Raw genomic sequence first — 19,525 nt, 5'->3', positions numbered from 1 at the left:
AACCCCTGAGCATCACTGGGTGTGGCACCAAAAGCAATAATAACAATAATAATAATAATAATAATAATAAGGTATATATAAAGTTTGTACCAACAGAACAGGTAAATGTATCTTCATGCTAGGACATGAGTTACATAATGAAGAATACATCATTTCTGTGGGAGATATTAGGTTATAAAAAAATGTAAAATTCATTCAAAAGGGTAAGCCGCAGGTGATTTACTGATACAATAAAAATACAATAAATGACATTTACTTTTTTTTTTTTTTTTGCTTTTTGAGTCACACCTGGTGATGCACAGGGGTTACTCCTGGCTCTGCACTCAGGAGTTACTCCTGGTGGTGCTCAGGGGACCAGATGGGTCGGTCCTGTGCAAGGTAAACACCCTACCCGCTGTGCTATCTCTCCAGCCCCCGACATTTACATTTAAAGAGAAAAAACTCAACTTACTGATTGAAAACTGGACGTTAAATCATTTTTAGAAAAGCAATCAAATTTCATTCTTTGACCAAATTTTAGTGAACCTGAGAAGCCATAACCCTAACTGGCCTGTAGTAACATATTACTACAAGCACATACACAAAATCAAAGTATTAGCATGTCTCTTTAGAAATATCAAGTAAGATGATGATCTCATTAAGTAAATGAATCACAAAAATGAATTAAAACTGTATTTTACAACAGATCTAAGTTTTAGTCCACTTTTAAAACTAATTTTCTGTGTGTACAGTACTGAGGATCGAACCCCAGCTTACCACAAGCAAGGCGAGTGCCTCTTGCTGAGCTGCATCCCTGGCTTTGAGAGAAAGTTTTGAAATTACGCTATTTGGGTTTACGTTGCTATTGTTTAAATAATTTGGGGTGTTCAAAAATAGCCCATTTAACTATTAGTTAGGAGTTTATTAAACTACACCTTTCCCTTCGGTTTTTGGGCCCTAGCCAGTGGTGCTCCAAGCCTACCAGTTCTGTGTCTGGGCCAGCACTCCCAGCAGTGCTGGGGCCACGTGGCACTGAGAATCAAAAGCAGGCCTCCTGCTGGGAAGGCACTCAGCCTGCAGAGCTCTCTCTTCGGCCCCTAATGACACAGTTTAAGCTAATAAACTAATGTCAGTTTAACTTCCACGAGAATAATGTTATTATTAGTATATTTTCAAATAATTTTTTTCAAAAGTATTTAGTCTATTTTTTAGACTGTATATGTTTTCTGAGTGGGAGGGGTCCTCCAAATGTTGTTCAGGAGAATTCAAATAATACAGTATCCATGAGCAATTCTTTAAACGTTGGTATGAAAAATATGATGTTCAGGAGACCTGGAAGATATGATGTTCCCTTCCAGCTCTTCTAAATCTAGAAGGCCAGAGGCTATTTTGCTGCAGGGCTTGTGGGCTAAAACTAACACTTTTTTTTTTCTTCAAGTATTTTTTATTCAATATTCTTTGATTGATGATCCCTTTAGGATTAAATTGATATGCTGCTGACTGGGTTTAAGTTCCTTTTTGGTCACATGATCCTCAATTTTCTCATTTATAAAATGACTTTAATCTCAAGGCACATGTCATGAGTTACCTTGAAATTCTGTTAACAAGCATTTGTAAAGCACTAGGAGTAGTATTTAACAAATATCACATGAAGTATTTGTTAAAATAAAATATATCGGGAATGTTCAGGACTAATACACTTTTCACGGGACCATGCGGTTCGAGGAATGGAATTGGGTCAGCCACATAAAAAGTATGTGCCTTTATCCCTGTACTATCTTTCTAGCACCTAAATTTATTTTTTTGGGGGGAGGTGGCACAACCAGCGATGCTCAGGGGTTACTCCTGGCTCTGCACTCAGAAATCGCTCCTGGCAGTGCTTGAAGGACCATATGGGATGCCAGGGATCAAATCCAGTTGGCGACATGGAAAGTAGGCACCTTACCTGCTGTACTATCGCTCTGGTGCTACCTATGTTTCTTTGAACCAGTCTGCGTACACTTTTATTCCAAGAAAGATGACTACATTTACATACATAAATATAAATATTGACAGATATTCAAACATAGATACATACATATATATATATAGAGAGAGAGAGATCTCAATAACAAAATATCCTTAAACCCTAAGTATTCTCTTTTTGAACAAAAAATGTAATAAATTCTAACATGTACAAAGATGCTATGTTTTGTTAATACAGAAAGAAGGTAGAATAATTTTTTAATTCCTTAGCATAAATGGAAGTCTTTATCTGTTCAGACACATAAATACTTATATAAGCTATACTGATGTACATAAATCAGAATAATACTTACATGGTAGAATCTCTTTCCTGGGACAATGTTATCTCCTGTGAAGTTGAAACAGCAGGAGACCTCGGATAAAGTCCATAACCTTGACTTGGGGTGAGAATCTGCTGACCCAGAATCCTTCAGAATTAACACACAGAGAAAATAATGGGTTTCCAGATGGAATACACACAAAATCTAGATCACCTGCTAGGAATTTGATGGTTCTCTATAGAAATTCTGTATAGAAAGGCTCTATATAGAAGGTTAAGCTTAATCTGATACTGATTTTAAATGATTTTTGGGGGGAGATAATACAAACCCAGTACTTATTGTGGGTATATTTCTCTTCCATATAATGGAGATGGAAAATATAAAGCTCTTGTTCCCCCCCGAACCACAAAAAATCCTAAGAAATGGAACAATTTATTGTGCCTCCATCTACTATTAAATCTGCCAAAATATGGTAAAATGTAAAATTAGTTAAAACTACAAAATATCCTCTCTTCTGTTGTGTGGTGGGGTGGGAGTAGCTTTCAAGCAAAGCTCAGGGACCCAGAGGACCATGCTTGATCCAAGTGGCCCAGTGGTTCAATGCCTACAATGCCAGGGCACAGTGAAGTCGGCTTTCAAGTGTCTACTGTACTTTGATTTCTAGGGAAGCTCCCTAACAGCCTACGTCCCCTATCAACTATACACAAGAATTTAATTGTGGGGGCTAGAGAAACAGTACAAGAATTAAGGCATCTGCCTTGCATGTGGCCAACCTGGGTTGATCCCCAGAACCTCATACAGTCCTCTGAGATTGGCCAGGAGTGATCCCTGAGCACAGAACTGGAGCAATTCCTGAGCACTGCCCAAAAAACAAAGAGACAAAAATAAAATCCCCATAATTAACTGTGGATAGCAATGTAAACAAATATACTTTCTAATTCTCTTGTTTAAAAGGAAGGCTCTGACTCGAAGCCTCAATAAAACTTGAGAGAGATCAACAAGATGCAGAGATTCTTCTGGTGCCCACACAAGACTAAGTCATCTGGGGTACTCCAAAGGGGCCAGTGAGCCCAGAACCCACTTACACAGAGCCCCAGCAGCAAAAATTCTTCTCCACAATCACCACCATGCTCCCGGCCAGACTCCACTGCTCAGGACTAAGCCCTATCCAGAAATTAATCTGTTGAAAAACTCAGGTATGTGGGTTTTGTGACTGAAATCTCCAGGCTTTCATGGAGTCAGAAATGGGCTACCTTTCCCTTCTCCCTGTACTTCCAGAAGCCCTGGCAGTCACATACACATTCACACGTGCCCCCCCTCAAAGACCACCCAGTTAAAAACTTAACTCCAGCTTTATCACTTCAAACTCTACAACACTGATAAACCAGGAGTACCACAACAGATTATGATGCGATGTAACGTAGAAGGCACCCAATCTTGATTAACCAAGTATCAGCACATAAGGCTATAGGTTAGTAACAAAAATTTTAGTAATCTCTTATATAAGGGCTTAATAGCTTAATGGTGAGATAAACAACCTTCACTAACTTTCTTCTAAGGAAACATTTTTTTGATCATTCTTTTATCAAATTATAATAAGCAATATAAATTAAATTATTAAGGGCTCCTGTGGGGGCAGGCTTTAGGGGTGGTTGGGAAAACTGGAGATAATGGTGGTGGGAAGGAAGGTGCCATGGTGGTAGGATTGGTGTTGGTATACTGAATGTCTGTAATAAATCATCATGAACAATTTTGTGAACCACAGTATTTATATAAGGTGAAAGGGGAAAAATAAAATAATAATAAATAATAATAATAAAAGGTTCTATGGCTAGCAGCAGGACAAAGCCAATGCTACAAGACTGTTTGACTCAAAATATGGTAACATGGAAATACTCACGGAAACCCCAAGAGATTCCCATCCATTCGAGGGCTTTCTCTCAGCTGGGACTCTATACCACCATATAGCTATATTGTTTTCCACCATATAGCTCTAGTAATATTACTCAAAATAGTGATCATAAAGATTCTGGAATAAGCGTGTGTGTACGTGTGTGCATGTGTGTATGTGTGTTTCCACACATGACAATGCTTAAGGATAACACCTGGCTCTGCACTCATGGATCACTTCTGGAGGTGCTTGAGGGACCATATGAGATGCCAGGGACTGAACATGGGCCAGCCACATGCAAGACAAATGCCTTACTTGTTGCACTATCACTCTGGCCCCAAAATACAAGCTTTGTAAAAACAAATTTTGCTTTATAAATGTTGGCAAAAGCCATGACTACAAGTTAAGTCTGACACCTGAGTACCTGAGGTGAGGAAAGCTGTCTGTCCACTGTTGGCACTCCTCTTGGAGACTCTCTGTATAGATGCTTGGCTTCTGCTCGTACAAGAGCTCATCAATGGCTGTGAACATCGCCTGGACTTTCTCAGTGGCATTTTGATCAAGTTCCTAGAATTAAACAATACCCCCCTCCAATTTTTAGGTGAAATTCAATCCCTGTTAAAAATTACAAAGGCTTAAAAAAATCAGATTTGAATTTGTTTTCAATAGTTAGACCACTTAAAAGCATGTCTATGAAAGAAAAGTTAAATTAATGTTTTCCACCTTTTCAATTTCAGATGCCCTCCCCAGTTCACTGTAGCACTGTCCTCCTGTTGTTCATTGATTTTCTCGAGTAGGCACCAGTAACGTCTCCATTGTGAGACTTGTTACTTTTTTTTGTTTTTTTGGCATATTGAATACGACACGGGGAGCTTGCCAGGCTCTGCCGTGCAGGCGAGATACTCTCGGTAGCTTGCCGGGCTCCCTGGTGCTATTTTCAGAAAAATAATATAAATATTTGCTTCTTTAAAGTAATATTTTCATCACAAAAGTACCATTTAATGTAATAATTTTGAGGAATCCCAAAAACTATAAAGAAAAGTTATCCATAACATATCACTAGTAGATAATAATTTCTCTTACTTTGGTTGTTTGGTTTCAGTATTTTAAGCTCTAAGAAAGAGAAGGAAAAAGGAAAATAAATAAAATACCTAAGTCCCTGATTTTTTCTAATAAGGTCTGACATTTTTCAGGATTTTCGCCTCCACTAAACCAGAGCCTAGATGTTGAACACATGTCATTAAGTTGCACAGCAACATAAATACAATGTGAAATGTCAATTCAGACTAAATTTCTTTTATGGTGCCAGGAAACACACCTAGGTGGATTCTCACACTGTAAGGCAAGTGCTACCCACGGAGCCATATCTCCAGGCCCCTCAACTGCTAGAGAAAGAAAAACAAAGATCTGACACAGAAGGAACACAGAATCCTCAGAACTTGATGACTGGTTTAATGAGAAGAGGGAACTACGGAGATCAGTTTAGGCCTTTTCTTTTGGGTAAGAGAAAGGATGATGTAGTAGTAGTAGTAAATATTCATCAGGTCGGGAACATTTATCAAATGTCAGAGCAGGAGAGCTGGCAGGGGGAGAAGGAAACGGATGCCCCCAGCCCTCTTCTGCCTTCTGTGTGGGAAGCCCAGATTCTTTGTGATCCCCGAGCACAGGGCCAGGAGTAAGCCTGAGCACTGCTGGTGAGGTCCCAATAAAACAAAAAATCTGGTCCCATGACTTCCCTGGTTCGGGAATTTGAACTGTACCAGGACCTTGTCAGGAGGGGCTATATGCACCCCTGCAAAACAAAAACACCAGGCAGCTGTGACAAGAGATCAGGGGAATGACGCCACCTGGGCATGAAGACGGCCGCAACTCCACTCCCTCTGTGCTTCCACTCCTGAGAGCGGCTGGCCACCTTAGCAGCTGCCCGCCCTGCTGTGCTATCACTTTAGCCCCTACATGCGTATATTCTGGTGGGGTGGGACACACCTGGCCGTGCTCAGGAATTACTCTTGGCTCTGCCCTTAGGGGCTTGGGGAACCATATAGGGTGCCAGAGATCAAACCCCGGGCAGCCATGAGCAAGGCAAGTGCCCTACTCCCAGATGTGTAGGTTTTTTATAATTGCTTAATTTTCCTGATGAATTGGCTCCTTTATCATCATGAAGGATCTATTTTTGTTTCTAGCACTGTAGCACTGTCCTCCCATTGTTCATCGATTTGCTCGAGCGGGCCCAGTAATGTCTCCATTTTGAGACTTGTTGTTACTGTGTTTGGCATATTGAATACGTCACGGGGAACTTGCCAGGCTTTGCTGTGCGAGCGAGACACTCTCGGTAGCTTGCCAGGCTCTCCGAGAGGGGTGAAGGAATCGAACCTGGCTCAGCCAGGCCGGCCGCGTGCAAGGCAAACACCCTACCGCTGTGCTATTGCTCACTTAAAAAAAAAAAAAAACCAACTTATTTTAAGTTCAGATTTAAGCAATTTTCACAACTCTCTTGGTTTTACATTCTGCCCTCTTCTGCTCTGTTTCTGCAATGCTACTACTGTTCTGGCCAGCCAGGAAGGAGCTTGCAGGGCCTGGGACCTCACCAGCCTTTATGCCTGGCTTTTCAGAGAACCTGCTTGGCCCCCTCTGATTCTCTTATTTACCAGATCACCTTGATGGATTTCTGGATAGTCTACCAACATACTTCTCACTCACTAGTACAAAAACTTCAGATAAGCTGAGTCTCCTTTTCCTTTGTCAGATGCCATGGAGTTTGCTGCTATTATTGATAATGCTGTTGGTTATAGGGTTCATCTAAGTTTCACACCAAATCTACAGAGCCCTTTCTGGTAGTGAAGCTGCTCGTTTTCATAGTTTGTTTCACTGTTCTTGATCCAAGGTTCCACTGACTTTCAAATAATTGCTGCTTGTTGTGAACTTGTAGTTAACTTTTAGAACGCTAAAGTAGTGACTTTTGACCGTCTTATGTAGTTTTGTTGTTCTCTGGTTAAGATGATTCATCCAGCCACTCACTCTTCCATTCTAGAAGTTCCAGCTCATCATTTTATACAACTGTCATTGTCAGGTTTTAGTATCAATATGCAAGTCTTGGGGGCTGGAGCAATAGAACAGCAGTAGGGCGTTTGCCTTGTGCACAGCCAGCCCGGCCGAGCTGGGTTCGATTCCTCCACCCTTCTCGGAGAGCCTGGCAAGCTACCGAGAGTATCTCGCCCGTACGGCAAAGCCTGGCAAGCTCCCCGTGACGTATTCAATATGTCAAACACTGTAACAACAAGTCTCAAAATGGAGACGTTACTGGTCCCGCTCAAGCAAATTGATGAGCAACAGGAGGACAGTGACTGACAGATGCAAGAGTGAACTGAAAATGTTCCATGGAGCAGGAGAGACAGCACAGTAGGTAGGGCATTTGCCTTGCACATCAGTTTCGATCCCAGCATCCCTTATGTCCCCCGAGCACCACCAGGAGTAATTCCTGAGTGCAGAGCAAGGAGTAAGCCCTAAGTATCACTGGGTGTGACCAAAAAAAGTTCTTACATTTTTGAGGTGGGAGGAGGCCTGAAAACATAGTTTAAAAGTCTGGAGTAGGGCTATGGTGCCGCCAGCAGGTCAGTCTGTACCTGTGAGGTGAGTGCATCAGCAGCCTGATGGCAATGTCAGACTTTCAGATACCCCAAAATTGCTGCTGTGCCTTTGGCCAGACCCCAAAAACTTGGGGCAAAGTTTACCAAGAAAGTAAACGGCCAAAAGTTAGGTATGTGGGAGACACACCCACAAACCACCTCCGGCTCAGCTATATAATTGGAGGCATGGCCACTCTGGTTCCTGATCGAACTGCTTAATGGCCATGATCCCAGAGTCTCAGAAACGAATCTCAGAACCCAAAGGCTTTTGGCAGAAATGCGTCCTGTTCCTGCAGTAGGTTACTGGCACTGGGCCACTCCAGGTGGGAATAGGTTTCGTGCCTTGGCCTGTTCCCCCTGGCGGCCTGGTGACCGCCATCCTCCAGAGGCCACTGGACAGTCAGGTTTGGACCTGCAGTGACAAGACACACGGGGCCTCACCACATGGGGGTGGAGCCAATTCTTTTTCCCCATCCCAATGAGACCCCGAGTTGCCGCCTACAAACAGCCTCTCTGGCTCCTGATCAAGCTGATTAATAGCCATGATACCGGAGACTCAGAAACAAATCTTGAAACCCAGTGGCTTTTGGCAGAAATGCATCTGGACTGCATACAAGGTGGCCGCCGGCTCAGAGCTTATTGGAAAGCCAGATATGAACCGGCGGTGATGGGGCAACTGTAGTCTCATGGGAAGGGGGACGGTACCGGCTCGTCCTTCACACCCTACTGAGGTCACGAGTTGCCCCCCATAAGCAGCTCTCTGGCATGGCCATGGCTCCAGAGGCAAAAGGACTTAATCCAGAACCCGGCAGCTTACGGCAGAAAAGTGAATGGACCATGCGTTAAACTATAGTGCCATGCCTCCCTGGGAGGGAAAGGGTGTTGCTCCCTTCCACCTTTTTCCCCCCTGGCAGCAAAGTGGCTGCCACCTCAGAGCTTATAGAAAAGTCAGGTATGAGCCAGTGTGACGGGGCAACTGCAGTCTCATGGGAAGAGGGACGGTACCAGCATATCCTTCACGCCCTACCAAGGTCACGAGTTACCCCCCATGAGCGGCTCTCCGGCATGGCCATAACACCAGACACACAGAAACCAATCTTGTAATTATCTGGCTCTTTGCAGAAAATTGTGGCCGTGTGACATTATATGATTCTCATAACCAGCTATAGAAAACAAAATATTTCACAATGCCTTTTCAGCTATTCTGATTGTTTGGGGGGAAATTCTAGACAATAATGGTGCATCTTTTGTCAAAATAATGAATATAATCAATGTAGAGAAGAGTTAAGTAGAAATCATCTGCCTCACAGGCATTTGGAGGAGTGGGAGGGGGGGGTATACTGGGGTTCTTGGTGGTGAAAAATGAGTACTGGTGAAGGGAAAGGTGTTCGATCATTGTATGACCGAGACTTAAGCCTGAAAGCTTAGTAACTTTTCCCACAGTGATTCAATAAACAAATATAAAAAGATAAATAAATAAATAATAAATTAAAAAAAGAAAGTCTGGAGTGAATGCTTTGCATGCTGGAGCCCTGGTTTCAGCTCTGACCCCAAATGGTCTCCAAGCCTTGCAGGGAGCAACACCCCAGCCCTGAGCAAGGAGTATCCCTAAGCACTGCCAGGCATGACAGTCAAAAACAAACAAAAAGAAGTTTGTGTAATTTTTATTCTTCTAAAAATGTATAACAGAAGTCAGTAGAGAACCTATCTGGTCTTAGAGCAACTGTCAAAGTTGCTTAATTCGTTTTCTTCTTTTTTATTTGGTTTTTGGGCCATGCTTAGCAGTGCTCAGTGCTCAGGCTTACTCCTGACTTTGGGCTCAGGGATTACTCCTGGTGGTGCTCAGGAAACCTCATAGGGTGCTGGAATCGAACCCAGGTCAGCTGTGTGTATGGCAAGTGCTTCTTATCTCTCTGGCCCTAACTCAATTTCTTTGTGATTTACTGCTCTTCATATATGTTCTCCTTCCCTTACTTTTGATGATGTTGATGTGATGACTGGGGTTAGCACACACTTGGTTTTGAACTTGCCAGAGGTCACACACTTGGATGTGGTGTTCACAGGGTTAGCTGTGGTACTCATGGAGCCTACACATCCATAGTCCTCATTCACTGTCAGTGCACCAGAGCTCATGCATTGAGTTGCACAGGCACCCAGGATCACACAGGGCAGTGCCTCTGAGACCATCCTCTCCACTGAGGCTCCAACTCAGGCTCATGCCCACAGGGCTGGCACTCTACTACTGAGCTGTCCCTTGACTCTACTATTCATAATTTCTATTTATTTATTTATTTATTTATGGGCCCCACCTGGCAATGCTTGGGTTTATTCCTGACTCTGCACCCAAGAATTACTTCTGGATGAGCTCAGGGGACCGTATGGGATGTCTGAGATTGAACCTGGGTCAGTTTTGTGTAAGGCAAGCACCTTACCTGCTGTCTTCAGCCTGACCTTTCATATTTTTAAATGAATTTCATCTGAGTTATGGAATTTATTGGCATTAAAATTTCATATTATTAACTTTTACTTATTTTTTTTATATGTATGATATCGACTAACAAACCCAGGTCTCATGAACGCAAGGTGTACAATTTAGCATTAAGTCATATCCCCTTATTCTTTTATTACCTCTGGAATTTGTGGTGGTGACCCCTCTTTTATTCCTGGTATTGGAATTTGTGTTTTTTTTTTTCTTGATTAGGATAACCAGAGGTCTTGTTAGGTATTGACCTTTTCAAGGAATCGCCTCTTTATTTTCTCTTTTTAATTTCATCAATTTTGCTCTTTTCTTTCTTTTGACTGAGTTAACTTTACTTTCTGACCTTGTTTTTCATTTCAAAGCTTTCTTTTCTAAAAGAGGACCTGATATTATAAACTTCCTTAAAAGAATTACTGTAGCTATATCCACAAATTTTGGCATTATTACTTTTGATATCCTATAGTTTAAAATATCCTCTAATTTTCCCTTTTGTCTTATTTGTTTTGGGATCATACTGAATGGTGGTCAGGGCTTACTTCTGGTTCTGGGTTCATTCTTGGCAGGGCTTGGGGGACCATATGGGGTGCCAGGGATAAAACTCAGTTTTCCACATGCAAGGCAAGTGCCCCACCTCTATATTATCTCTCCAGTCCCTGTAATTTTTTATTAAGGGTTTTTTAATTTCTTAAGTTTGGGAATTTATCTAGTTATCTATTATTGACTTCTAACTTAATTCTACTGTAACCAGAGAATATCTTTATCTGGTAAGCCATAATCTCTTGAATATTCCTGAGGCATTTTATGACACATCATACAGTCTATTCTTGTGAATACTTCATATGCACTTGAAAAGAATATGTACAATATGTTGGGGGAAAAGCATACGTTTGATGATTATATAATTATATCAATTACTAAAGTCTATAATAACAATTGTAGATTCAATGATTCCTCTTTAGCTTTATCGATTTCTCTGGACCTCAGACCTATGTTTATATCACCAGGAGGCATTGCAACAACATCAACCAGGAAGGGAATGTAGAGATGGGAATGAAAACCAAATACAATTGTAAAGTAAGAGGGTAGAGCATTTATGACAGCTTAACATTGTAGGGCAATTATTGCCTATTGCAGTTATTTTATTTGCTTTTGTCAATCTCTCATTCAACTATTTAGTCCTGTAAATTACACTCCAAATTCCCATATAATAGCACTGTCCTTGTTCATTGATTTGCTCGCATAGGCACCAGTGACATCTCACAACAAATTGTGAGACTTGTTGTTACTGTTTTTGGCATATCGAATACATCACAGGTAGCTTGCCAGGCTTTGCCATGCGGGAGAGATACTCTCGGTAGCTTGCTGGGCTCTCCGAGAGGGGCAGAGGAATCGAACCTGGGTCAGCTGCGTGCAAGGCAAACTCCCTACCTGCTGTGCTATGTAGTAGCTGACAATAAATGTGTTCAATGAGTATTTGCTGAGTGATACTAAGTATCAGATAATGAGGGCAATTTCAATTAGGATATATTCAAATCAAATGTTGCCAAACGATTCAAATTGACAGGTATGGATGTAGTAAATGAGTATGTGCATATAAAATCATGGTCAATGACAAAGTAGATCCCGAGGGCCAGAGAAGGAGTTCAAATGGCTGACCACATGCTGAAGGAAGCAGCTGGATTCTGGCACCACATCTTCCCCAGGCAGCACTGAGAGAACTCCAAGTGCGAAGAGCCAGTGTAGCACCAGAGCACCAGCAGTGGGACTCCCTTACTCTGCCAGAAAAAATGTAGGTCCCTCAGAAGAATACATATATATTCTACAACAAGGGAAGAAAAATCCCTATACATACATACACATGTGCAAATTAAAATGACTGAAAAAAACTGTCATGGTGAAAATAATAGATTTTAACTATTTTTTAGAAAGAAACATTTTTTTGTAAAGAAGGTTGCAAGTAATATTATATGACTCGATATTTAGAAAAATGCTTATAAAATAGTGAAAAAGAGGGCTTATTATTACATATATAGCTAGCCCAAACTAAAGATAAACTGGAAGAAGATATAGAAGTAAAAATACCTATTATATCAGGGTGAAAACCATGCATAAAATTTGTCCTTTAATTTTCTAAGGTTGTTTATACTTTACAAGTAGAAATTTATAATAGCTTATAAACAAATGAGTGACTGAATAAATTTCATCATTTCATCTCATCGTCACCCAAATGATAATAGCTTACTAAGATTTTGGTAAATATCTTTAGTCTTTTAAAAATATATACATATTATCAAGTACAGATAAAAATTAGAACTGCCTTATAGTACTATTTTCAACTGCTTTTTCAAATTTACTATCATAGGGCTAGAATGATAGTACAGTGGGCAGGGCGTTCGCCTCGCATATGGCCAACCCAGGTTCAATTCTCAACATCGAATATAGTCTCCCAAGCACCGCCAGGAATAATTCCTGAGTGCAGAGCCAAGAGTGACCCCTGTGCATCGCCGGGTGTGACCCATAAAAGAAAAAAAAATGACTCAATAATAAAATTTCAACGCCACTCTAAGCAAGGTAATATTAGTGGCAAAGAGATACTTTAGTGGACTGAGCACTGCAAAAGTCGAATCATAGCCCAGATCCATACAAACCTGCAAGTGTTTAGAATCAAATTGTACGCATCTCTAACAATCAGTGACTAGATCCATAAAACAAAGCTAATACTGAAAGACAGTAAAAAATGAAGACTGATTCTTTATAAAGAGGCAAATTTCAGTATTAAAATGCAAAGAAATAACATAAGAGAGTGAAGGAATGTGCTAACACTGGCAATCTCTAATCCCCATAGCAGTCTCCCAGCTCTCCCGAAGACCAATGACATGCAACTCACACCATATCCCCAGGAGAAGTCCGAGCTGCCTTCAGTGGAGACGCCTGTGCCCGTATAACTTGGAAAAGCAGATAGTGAGTTCCCAGTGTCAGCTGAGGTGAAAGGTGATTCTTGTGTGTTGTCAGATGCACTAAGTACACAATTTGGAAGAGAAAACAGAAGAATTCTTAGTTTCCTCAAATTTCTCAAAGCTCAATTTTCTCAAATTTCTGCAGCATTATAACCATTGATTAGCACGTGTATAAACATATCCAGGGCAAAAGTAAATTTAAAAGTTGACATTTAAGCACTGAAGAGATAGCTTAACTAGTCTAGTGCATATCCAGGGAATGATTCCCAGACACTGCCCTGAGAGTAGCTCCGAGCAACATCAGGTGTGAGTCAAAAAACAAATAAAACTAAAATTTAGGCATCATAAAAAAAATCCTACTAATTTTTCTGGGATCAAGAACAATCATTCTAAATAATGCAAGTCATAGTTCACAATGAATAACATTACCTATAACAATGCCTCTGACAACAAAAGACATTTCAGAAATATAAGAGTACCTTTTAGAGTTCGCCCAGAATTTTAAAAATAAATGTTGATCCCATTTTATACTTTATAACAAACAGGTAATGTAGAATTCGCTTCATTTTTAAAAGGGATTTGAATTTTTAAAATCCTTTCTTAAAAACAGAAAGTCGAGGGCCACACCCTGTGGCTGAGGCCTGCCAGCGCTCCCTGCAGTGGGGAGGGGCTGAGGGCTGGACAGTGTCATGAACTAAAGTCCGAGCCTCCTGGTCTGTTTTGAACTATATCACTAGCTATTAGAGCATTTTATTTAGGGGCCTGGAGGTGTTGAGGATTGAATCCATGCACAACATTGCAGAACCTTCTTTTAAGTTCGAGCCTTCTCTGTTATTAAAAGAATAACTGCGGCTAAAATTCATCCAACATTTGCTATGTGCCAAATACTATGGTTGGGTTTATATACTTTATCTCATTTATATTCACAATACCCTTTAAAAGATACTATTATCAGGGGCTAGAGAGATAGTATAGTGGGTAGGGCGCTTGCCTTGCAAGCAGCTGACCCAGGTATGATCCCCGGCATCCCCTTCCTAAGGTTCTCTGAGCCCCATAAGGAGCGATTCCTGAGTGCAGAGCCAGGAATAACCTGAAACATCATTGGGTGTGGCCCAAACACACACACACACACACACACACACACACACACACACACACACACATACAAATCAGTAGCCAATGTTTCAAAACTACTATGTCTCAGAACCATGATTAAAAATCAGGTTTGTTAGATTTCTTTTGAGTCTATAATTTTAACAACTTAATTTTTAAAGATTATGAAAATAGGCATAACATTACTTCCATTAGCTTTGTCCAGAATGAAAAATCAAACTGTACTGAGAAGTGATAAAAATTCTTGTTTGGAGAGTCAAAGATGCAGCTAAGAGCCAGAGCACATGCATTACATGTGTAAGGCTCTGGGCAAAAACCAAAATAAAAACCAGAAAAAACCCTTTTAGTCTGGAGAGATAGGATGATGCAAGGCTAGAACAGGCTGCCTTGCATGCGGCCAACCCTGGTTCAAATCCTTAGCACCACATATGGTTCCTGGAGTACTGTCAGGGATCATCCCGAGGACTGCTGGCTGTATTTTTATTTCTAAATCAAAATAATGAAGCCATTAAGACCGGAGGCTCAGTGGCAGAGCGCCTGGTCTATACGTATGAAGCTGTGGTTTCAGTCCCAGACACTTGCCCTTGTGTTCCAGAGTGATCCTCAGCGCCACAGCAAGTGTGCCACAAACACCACAGCCAAGTGTGTGTGCCCCAGAACCAGGTCTGAGTACAGTGACCCAGAGGACATAACTACTGCATCCCAGTGCTTGGCCCCAGATACCGCAACAACAAACTGAAGGCGGAAAACCAACTTGCCATTATTAGGTATAGGAAGCCCACAAGCACACTGGTGCTAGTACCTTTGGGAACTTGTATCTTTTTCATGGCTGTCATTTGTCAATGATACATCATCTAGCAGCTCCGGAAGAGGATGGTGATTAAGAGGATGTTTTGTTTTTCCTTTCCTGTGAAAGGAAAAACAAAATTATGCTTCCTGTAAAAGAAAACAAATGGGCGTACACACACATCTTAGAACGTATTCTATAGTTAGGCATCTGCTTCTTGCTACTATAGAAATGCTACAGTAAGGGCCAGAGAGATAGTACAGCAGGTCAAGTGCTTGTCTTGCATGTAACAGGCCTGGGTCTGATCCCCAGCATCACACAGAGTTCCCTGAGCACTGGCCAGGAATGATTCCTGAGTGCAGAGTCAGGAGTAACTTGCGAACATTGCCAGGGATGGCCCAAAAACAACAAAAAAGAAATGCGACGCTATCCAAAAAGACAGTCATTAGCTACCAATAGAAGATACATTATTTTAATGTAAAATACAAAGGATTTCAGGGTCTTAGCCCAACAAGAATGTATTATTATTTTACTTGAGCCTCCCAGTAGCATTGGGTGCGGGGGCTCCCTGAAGGGCCTGACAGTTCAGTTAGAGTCAAGCAATGTGGTGCTCTCAGGTTGGGTGGAAGGAGGGCAGGCAGTATCAGGACCAGTCATAGGACCTCATGCATGCAAGGGATGTGTTGTGCCCCTTTGAACTACCTCTCAGGCCCTCAATAATTCTTTTGGATTGATTATGTATTAAAATATTTTAGAATATATTGGCTTAAGTCAACATTCCTAAAATGAATTTAATGCAAACTAAAAACATAAGGCGCAACTACATACAAATGCAGGTGAGAGAATGAGGAAACCGGATGTTTCATACATGCTATGGGGAAGTACAGTGACATTGCCACCAGGAATAACCTCAAGCTCTTCAATCTCGTGCATTTGGCGTAAGACCTAAGTATTGTACTCTTGGAACCCAACCTGAGAAAAAGGAAAACTTGTGTTCAAACAAAAATCTGTACACAAATGTTCACAGCAGTTTGATTTAGAACTAAAAAAAAACCATCATATACAATTTCAATGTCCTTTAATGAGTGAATGTTTATACCTTAATCCACATCAAGATGAGGGAAGAAATGATTGAGACATGCAACAATTTGAACAGATTTCAAAGGCACTATACCTAGTGAGAAGAGCCAATCTCAAAAGTTTATATACTATATGATCCCATTAATTTAACATTCACAATGTCAGTGAATAATATACTGACACACAATTCACTATAACAGTGATGTGCTGGAGTGATAGTACAGCAGGTGGGGCCCTTGTCCTGCATGCGATGAGCTGGGTTCAATCCCTGGCATCCCATATGGTCTCCCAGCACTGCCAGGAGTAATTCCTGGGTGCAGAGTCAGGAGTAACCCTGAGAATTGCCAACTGTGACCCAAAAGCCCCTTCCACAGCAAAAAAAAAAAAAAAGACAATAGAGGTGAAAATAAAATTACTTATTAGAGGATGGAAAAAAGAATGGTTATGACTTTAAAAAGGCACACAAGGGCCTTCTAGATGGTGATGATAAAAATCTCTCAGTTAGACAGGTAGTTACAGAAATCTACAAAAACTGGTGAAAACCAGGCTTGTTAAATTCTTCTGCCTTTCACAAAGGCAACTCAGTTAAAATCCACGCATCTCAAATTGCCTCTCAAGACCACCAGGAGTGATCCCTGAGCACAAAAGCAGGAGTAAGCCCTAAACACAGCCAGGTGTGGCCCAAAAATCAACACATAAATAAATTTACATTTTAGGACTCTTAACTTTAGAAAGCTGGAGTGATAGCACAGAGCGTAGGGCATTTGCCTTGCACACGGCCGACCAGGGTTCAATTCCTCCGTCCCTCTCGGAGAACTCGGCAAGCTACCAAGAGCATCCCGCCCGCATGGCAGAGCCTGGCAACTCCCCATGTCATATTCAATATGCCAAAAACAGTAACAAGTCTCACAATGGAGATGTTACTGGTGCCCGCTTGAGCAAATCGATGAACAACGGGAGGACAGCGCTTTTGTGCTATGAATTAGAAATTTTAAAAAACTTGAGAAAATATTAGGTTTATAATTCTGATTTTCCCCCATGTTTTTGTTCTTGCAGAGCTGGGAATCAAACCTAGGAACTCACTCAGATATAGCAAGTGCTTTATTACTGAGCTACATCCCCTGCCCCAATCATTTTGGCTCAGTAAGTACCTATCAACAATTTTTTTCTTCCATAGAGGATTTTTCCCCCGTTCAGAATGGTCAGAATTAGTTTTCAAAGCAAATTAGTTCATCCTTAATCACTTATTGGGAATCCTTTCTTCCAGGATTCTTAAAAGATTATCTGAATTGCTACTGTGTAGATAGCCTATAACTTGGTAGGTAAAATGCTTCTGAAAGGCATGGAGAAATCATAGACTGATTGTATGAATCTTGTACCATGTGAAGGTGGAAACTTCCAAAGGATTTACCATGTGCTACCATGTAAGTACTTTTAGATAAGATTTGCCCCCAGTATTACATAAATGTCACTGTCACTGTCCTCCTGTTGTTCATCAATTTATCGATTTTGCTCAAGCGGGGCCAGTAACATTGTGAGACTTGTTACTGTGTGTGGGATATCGAATACATCACGGGTAGCTTGTCAGGCTTTGCCATGCAGACAAGATACTCTCGATAGCTTGCTGAGATCTCTGAGAGAGGCAGAGGAATCGAACTCCGGACGGCCAAGGTGCAAGGCAAATGCCCTACCCACTGTGCTATAGCTCCAGCCCATTACATAAATGAAGGCTCAAAGTTTAGTAATTTGTCTAGAAGTAACATGGTTAGAAAATTCTAACCAGAAACCGAGATGTAACTGAAAACACCACACTTATTATATGTACAGTATTTAATTAATAAATACAAGGTTGCTAAAACTACGTAGCTTAGTGGAGGAAAATATTGAGGACTGGAGTTTTAAAAAGTCCAAACTTGGAGCCAAAGTGGGTAGGGCACTGCCTTGCACGTGGCCGACCCAGGTATGATTCCCTGATACCCCATATGGTCTCCTGAGCTCTACCAGGAGTGATCCCTGAGCCCAGAGCCAGGAGTAAACCCTGAGCACTGCTGGGTGTGGGTCCCAAAACAAAACCAAATAAGATCATGCTCAAATCTGATTATAAAGTAAGTATCTAAGGTAGAAGGGACTTTACATGCTGGGGGCCGGTTTGATTCCCAGCACCACGTGGTCCCTGAGCAGAGTGAGTGAGCACAACTGTGAGCACCAGAGCCTGTGGTCCAACTGCCCCCTTGCCCCAAAAAGAAATAGTACATAGGGCTGGAGAAACAGAGTTCTTGTGTAGCGTACAGCCATCTGGGTTCCATGCTCAGCACCCCATAATGGTCACCTGGGCCCCACCAGGAGTGATCCCTGGTCACGGAGCCAGGAGAAAGCTCTGAGCACCCCTGGTGGTTCAAAAACCAGGCAGTAATAATGATAAAAACAGACTATAATCTTAGGACGTGTAGCATTCCCAATAACTCGTCTCTTTAAAGCTTATACCAGTGTCTTAGAGAACTGTTAAAACATCTTTTCAAAGCACTTATAAATGAGGACGGTATCATTATTTGCTAAACTATAGCACTTCACTATAGGTGCGAGTGAATGTTGAAGCCGAAATTAACTCTCTCAAATGAGTCTCAGAAATAAAACCGAGCCCGAAGGATGCTGGTGCTTCACTGCAGGTGGTGGTGTGCGAACGAGATGAACAAAAACTATCACCGTGTGATCTCAGGGCCGCTCCTACCTTTAAATAAAGAATCTACTGGGGGAGGGCGGGCAGGGGGAGAGGGGCACACCCAGCGGTGCTCGGGGACCCTGGGGGTGCCGGGGGTCGCACCCGGGGCAGCCGCGGACTGCAAGCGCCCTCTCCGGCCCCTCGGTCTGGAACCTCTGTGTGTCCACGTTGCAGGAGTGTCCGGAGGCGGCGGGCGCGGCTCGCGCGGGCCCCCAGGACACGCCTCCAGCTCCACGGTCGCCCTCCGAGGCCCGGGCCCGGCCCCGCGGAGACCCGCCTCCGGGCCCGGCCCGGGAGGGGCAGCTGTCCAGCGGGGCCACGTCCCGGACCCGGAGGCGGGGTGGGGGGCAGCGAGGCCCGAGGGCGAGGCCGTTCCCCCGCCCAGGGGACGGAAGGGGCGCGGCGGCGGACAGGGGCCGGGGCTGGACACTGCACTCACAGCTCCGAGCTCGGCGGCACGGCCTTCCGCGCGTAGCGGGGCACCATCCTCGTCTTCCGCCGCGGCCGGGCCGCGGGCTCGGCCCCGCCCCCCAGCTCGGCCCCGCCCCCGGCCCCGCCCCCGCCCGCCACCTTCCGGCCCCGTCACGCCCCGTCGCCTGACCCCGAAGC

The 19,525-nt window shown here is 42.7% G+C and overlaps 1 protein-coding gene across 1 annotated transcript in view; it reads right to left on the bottom strand.

Annotated features, from left to right (window-relative positions):
• The window catches only part of FAM149B1 (family with sequence similarity 149 member B1), a 39,408-nt gene extending 19,921 nt beyond the window's left edge, over nucleotides 1-19,487 (bottom strand). The window contains exons 1-5 of the mRNA XM_056113514.1: nucleotides 19,356-19,487; nucleotides 15,133-15,237; nucleotides 13,148-13,277; nucleotides 4,580-4,722; nucleotides 2,298-2,411 (exon numbers count right to left, since the gene is read on the bottom strand). Of these exons, the coding sequence (XP_055969489.1) occupies nucleotides 2,298-2,411; nucleotides 4,580-4,722; nucleotides 13,148-13,277; nucleotides 15,133-15,237; nucleotides 19,356-19,402 (539 nt within the window). The 5' untranslated portion in view covers nucleotides 19,403-19,487. The remainder of the gene's footprint in view (nucleotides 1-2,297; nucleotides 2,412-4,579; nucleotides 4,723-13,147; nucleotides 13,278-15,132; nucleotides 15,238-19,355) is intronic.
• Between the last annotated feature and the right edge of the window lie 38 nt (nucleotides 19,488-19,525).

Source organism: Sorex fumeus, unplaced genomic scaffold (assembly GCF_029834395.1).
Source record: "Sorex fumeus unplaced genomic scaffold, SorFum_2.1 ptg000020l, whole genome shotgun sequence".
NCBI classification, from domain to species: domain Eukaryota; kingdom Metazoa; phylum Chordata; class Mammalia; order Eulipotyphla; family Soricidae; genus Sorex; species Sorex fumeus.
Note: the sequence above shows the minus strand (reverse complement) of the source record. Positions and strands in the feature narration are given on the sequence as shown.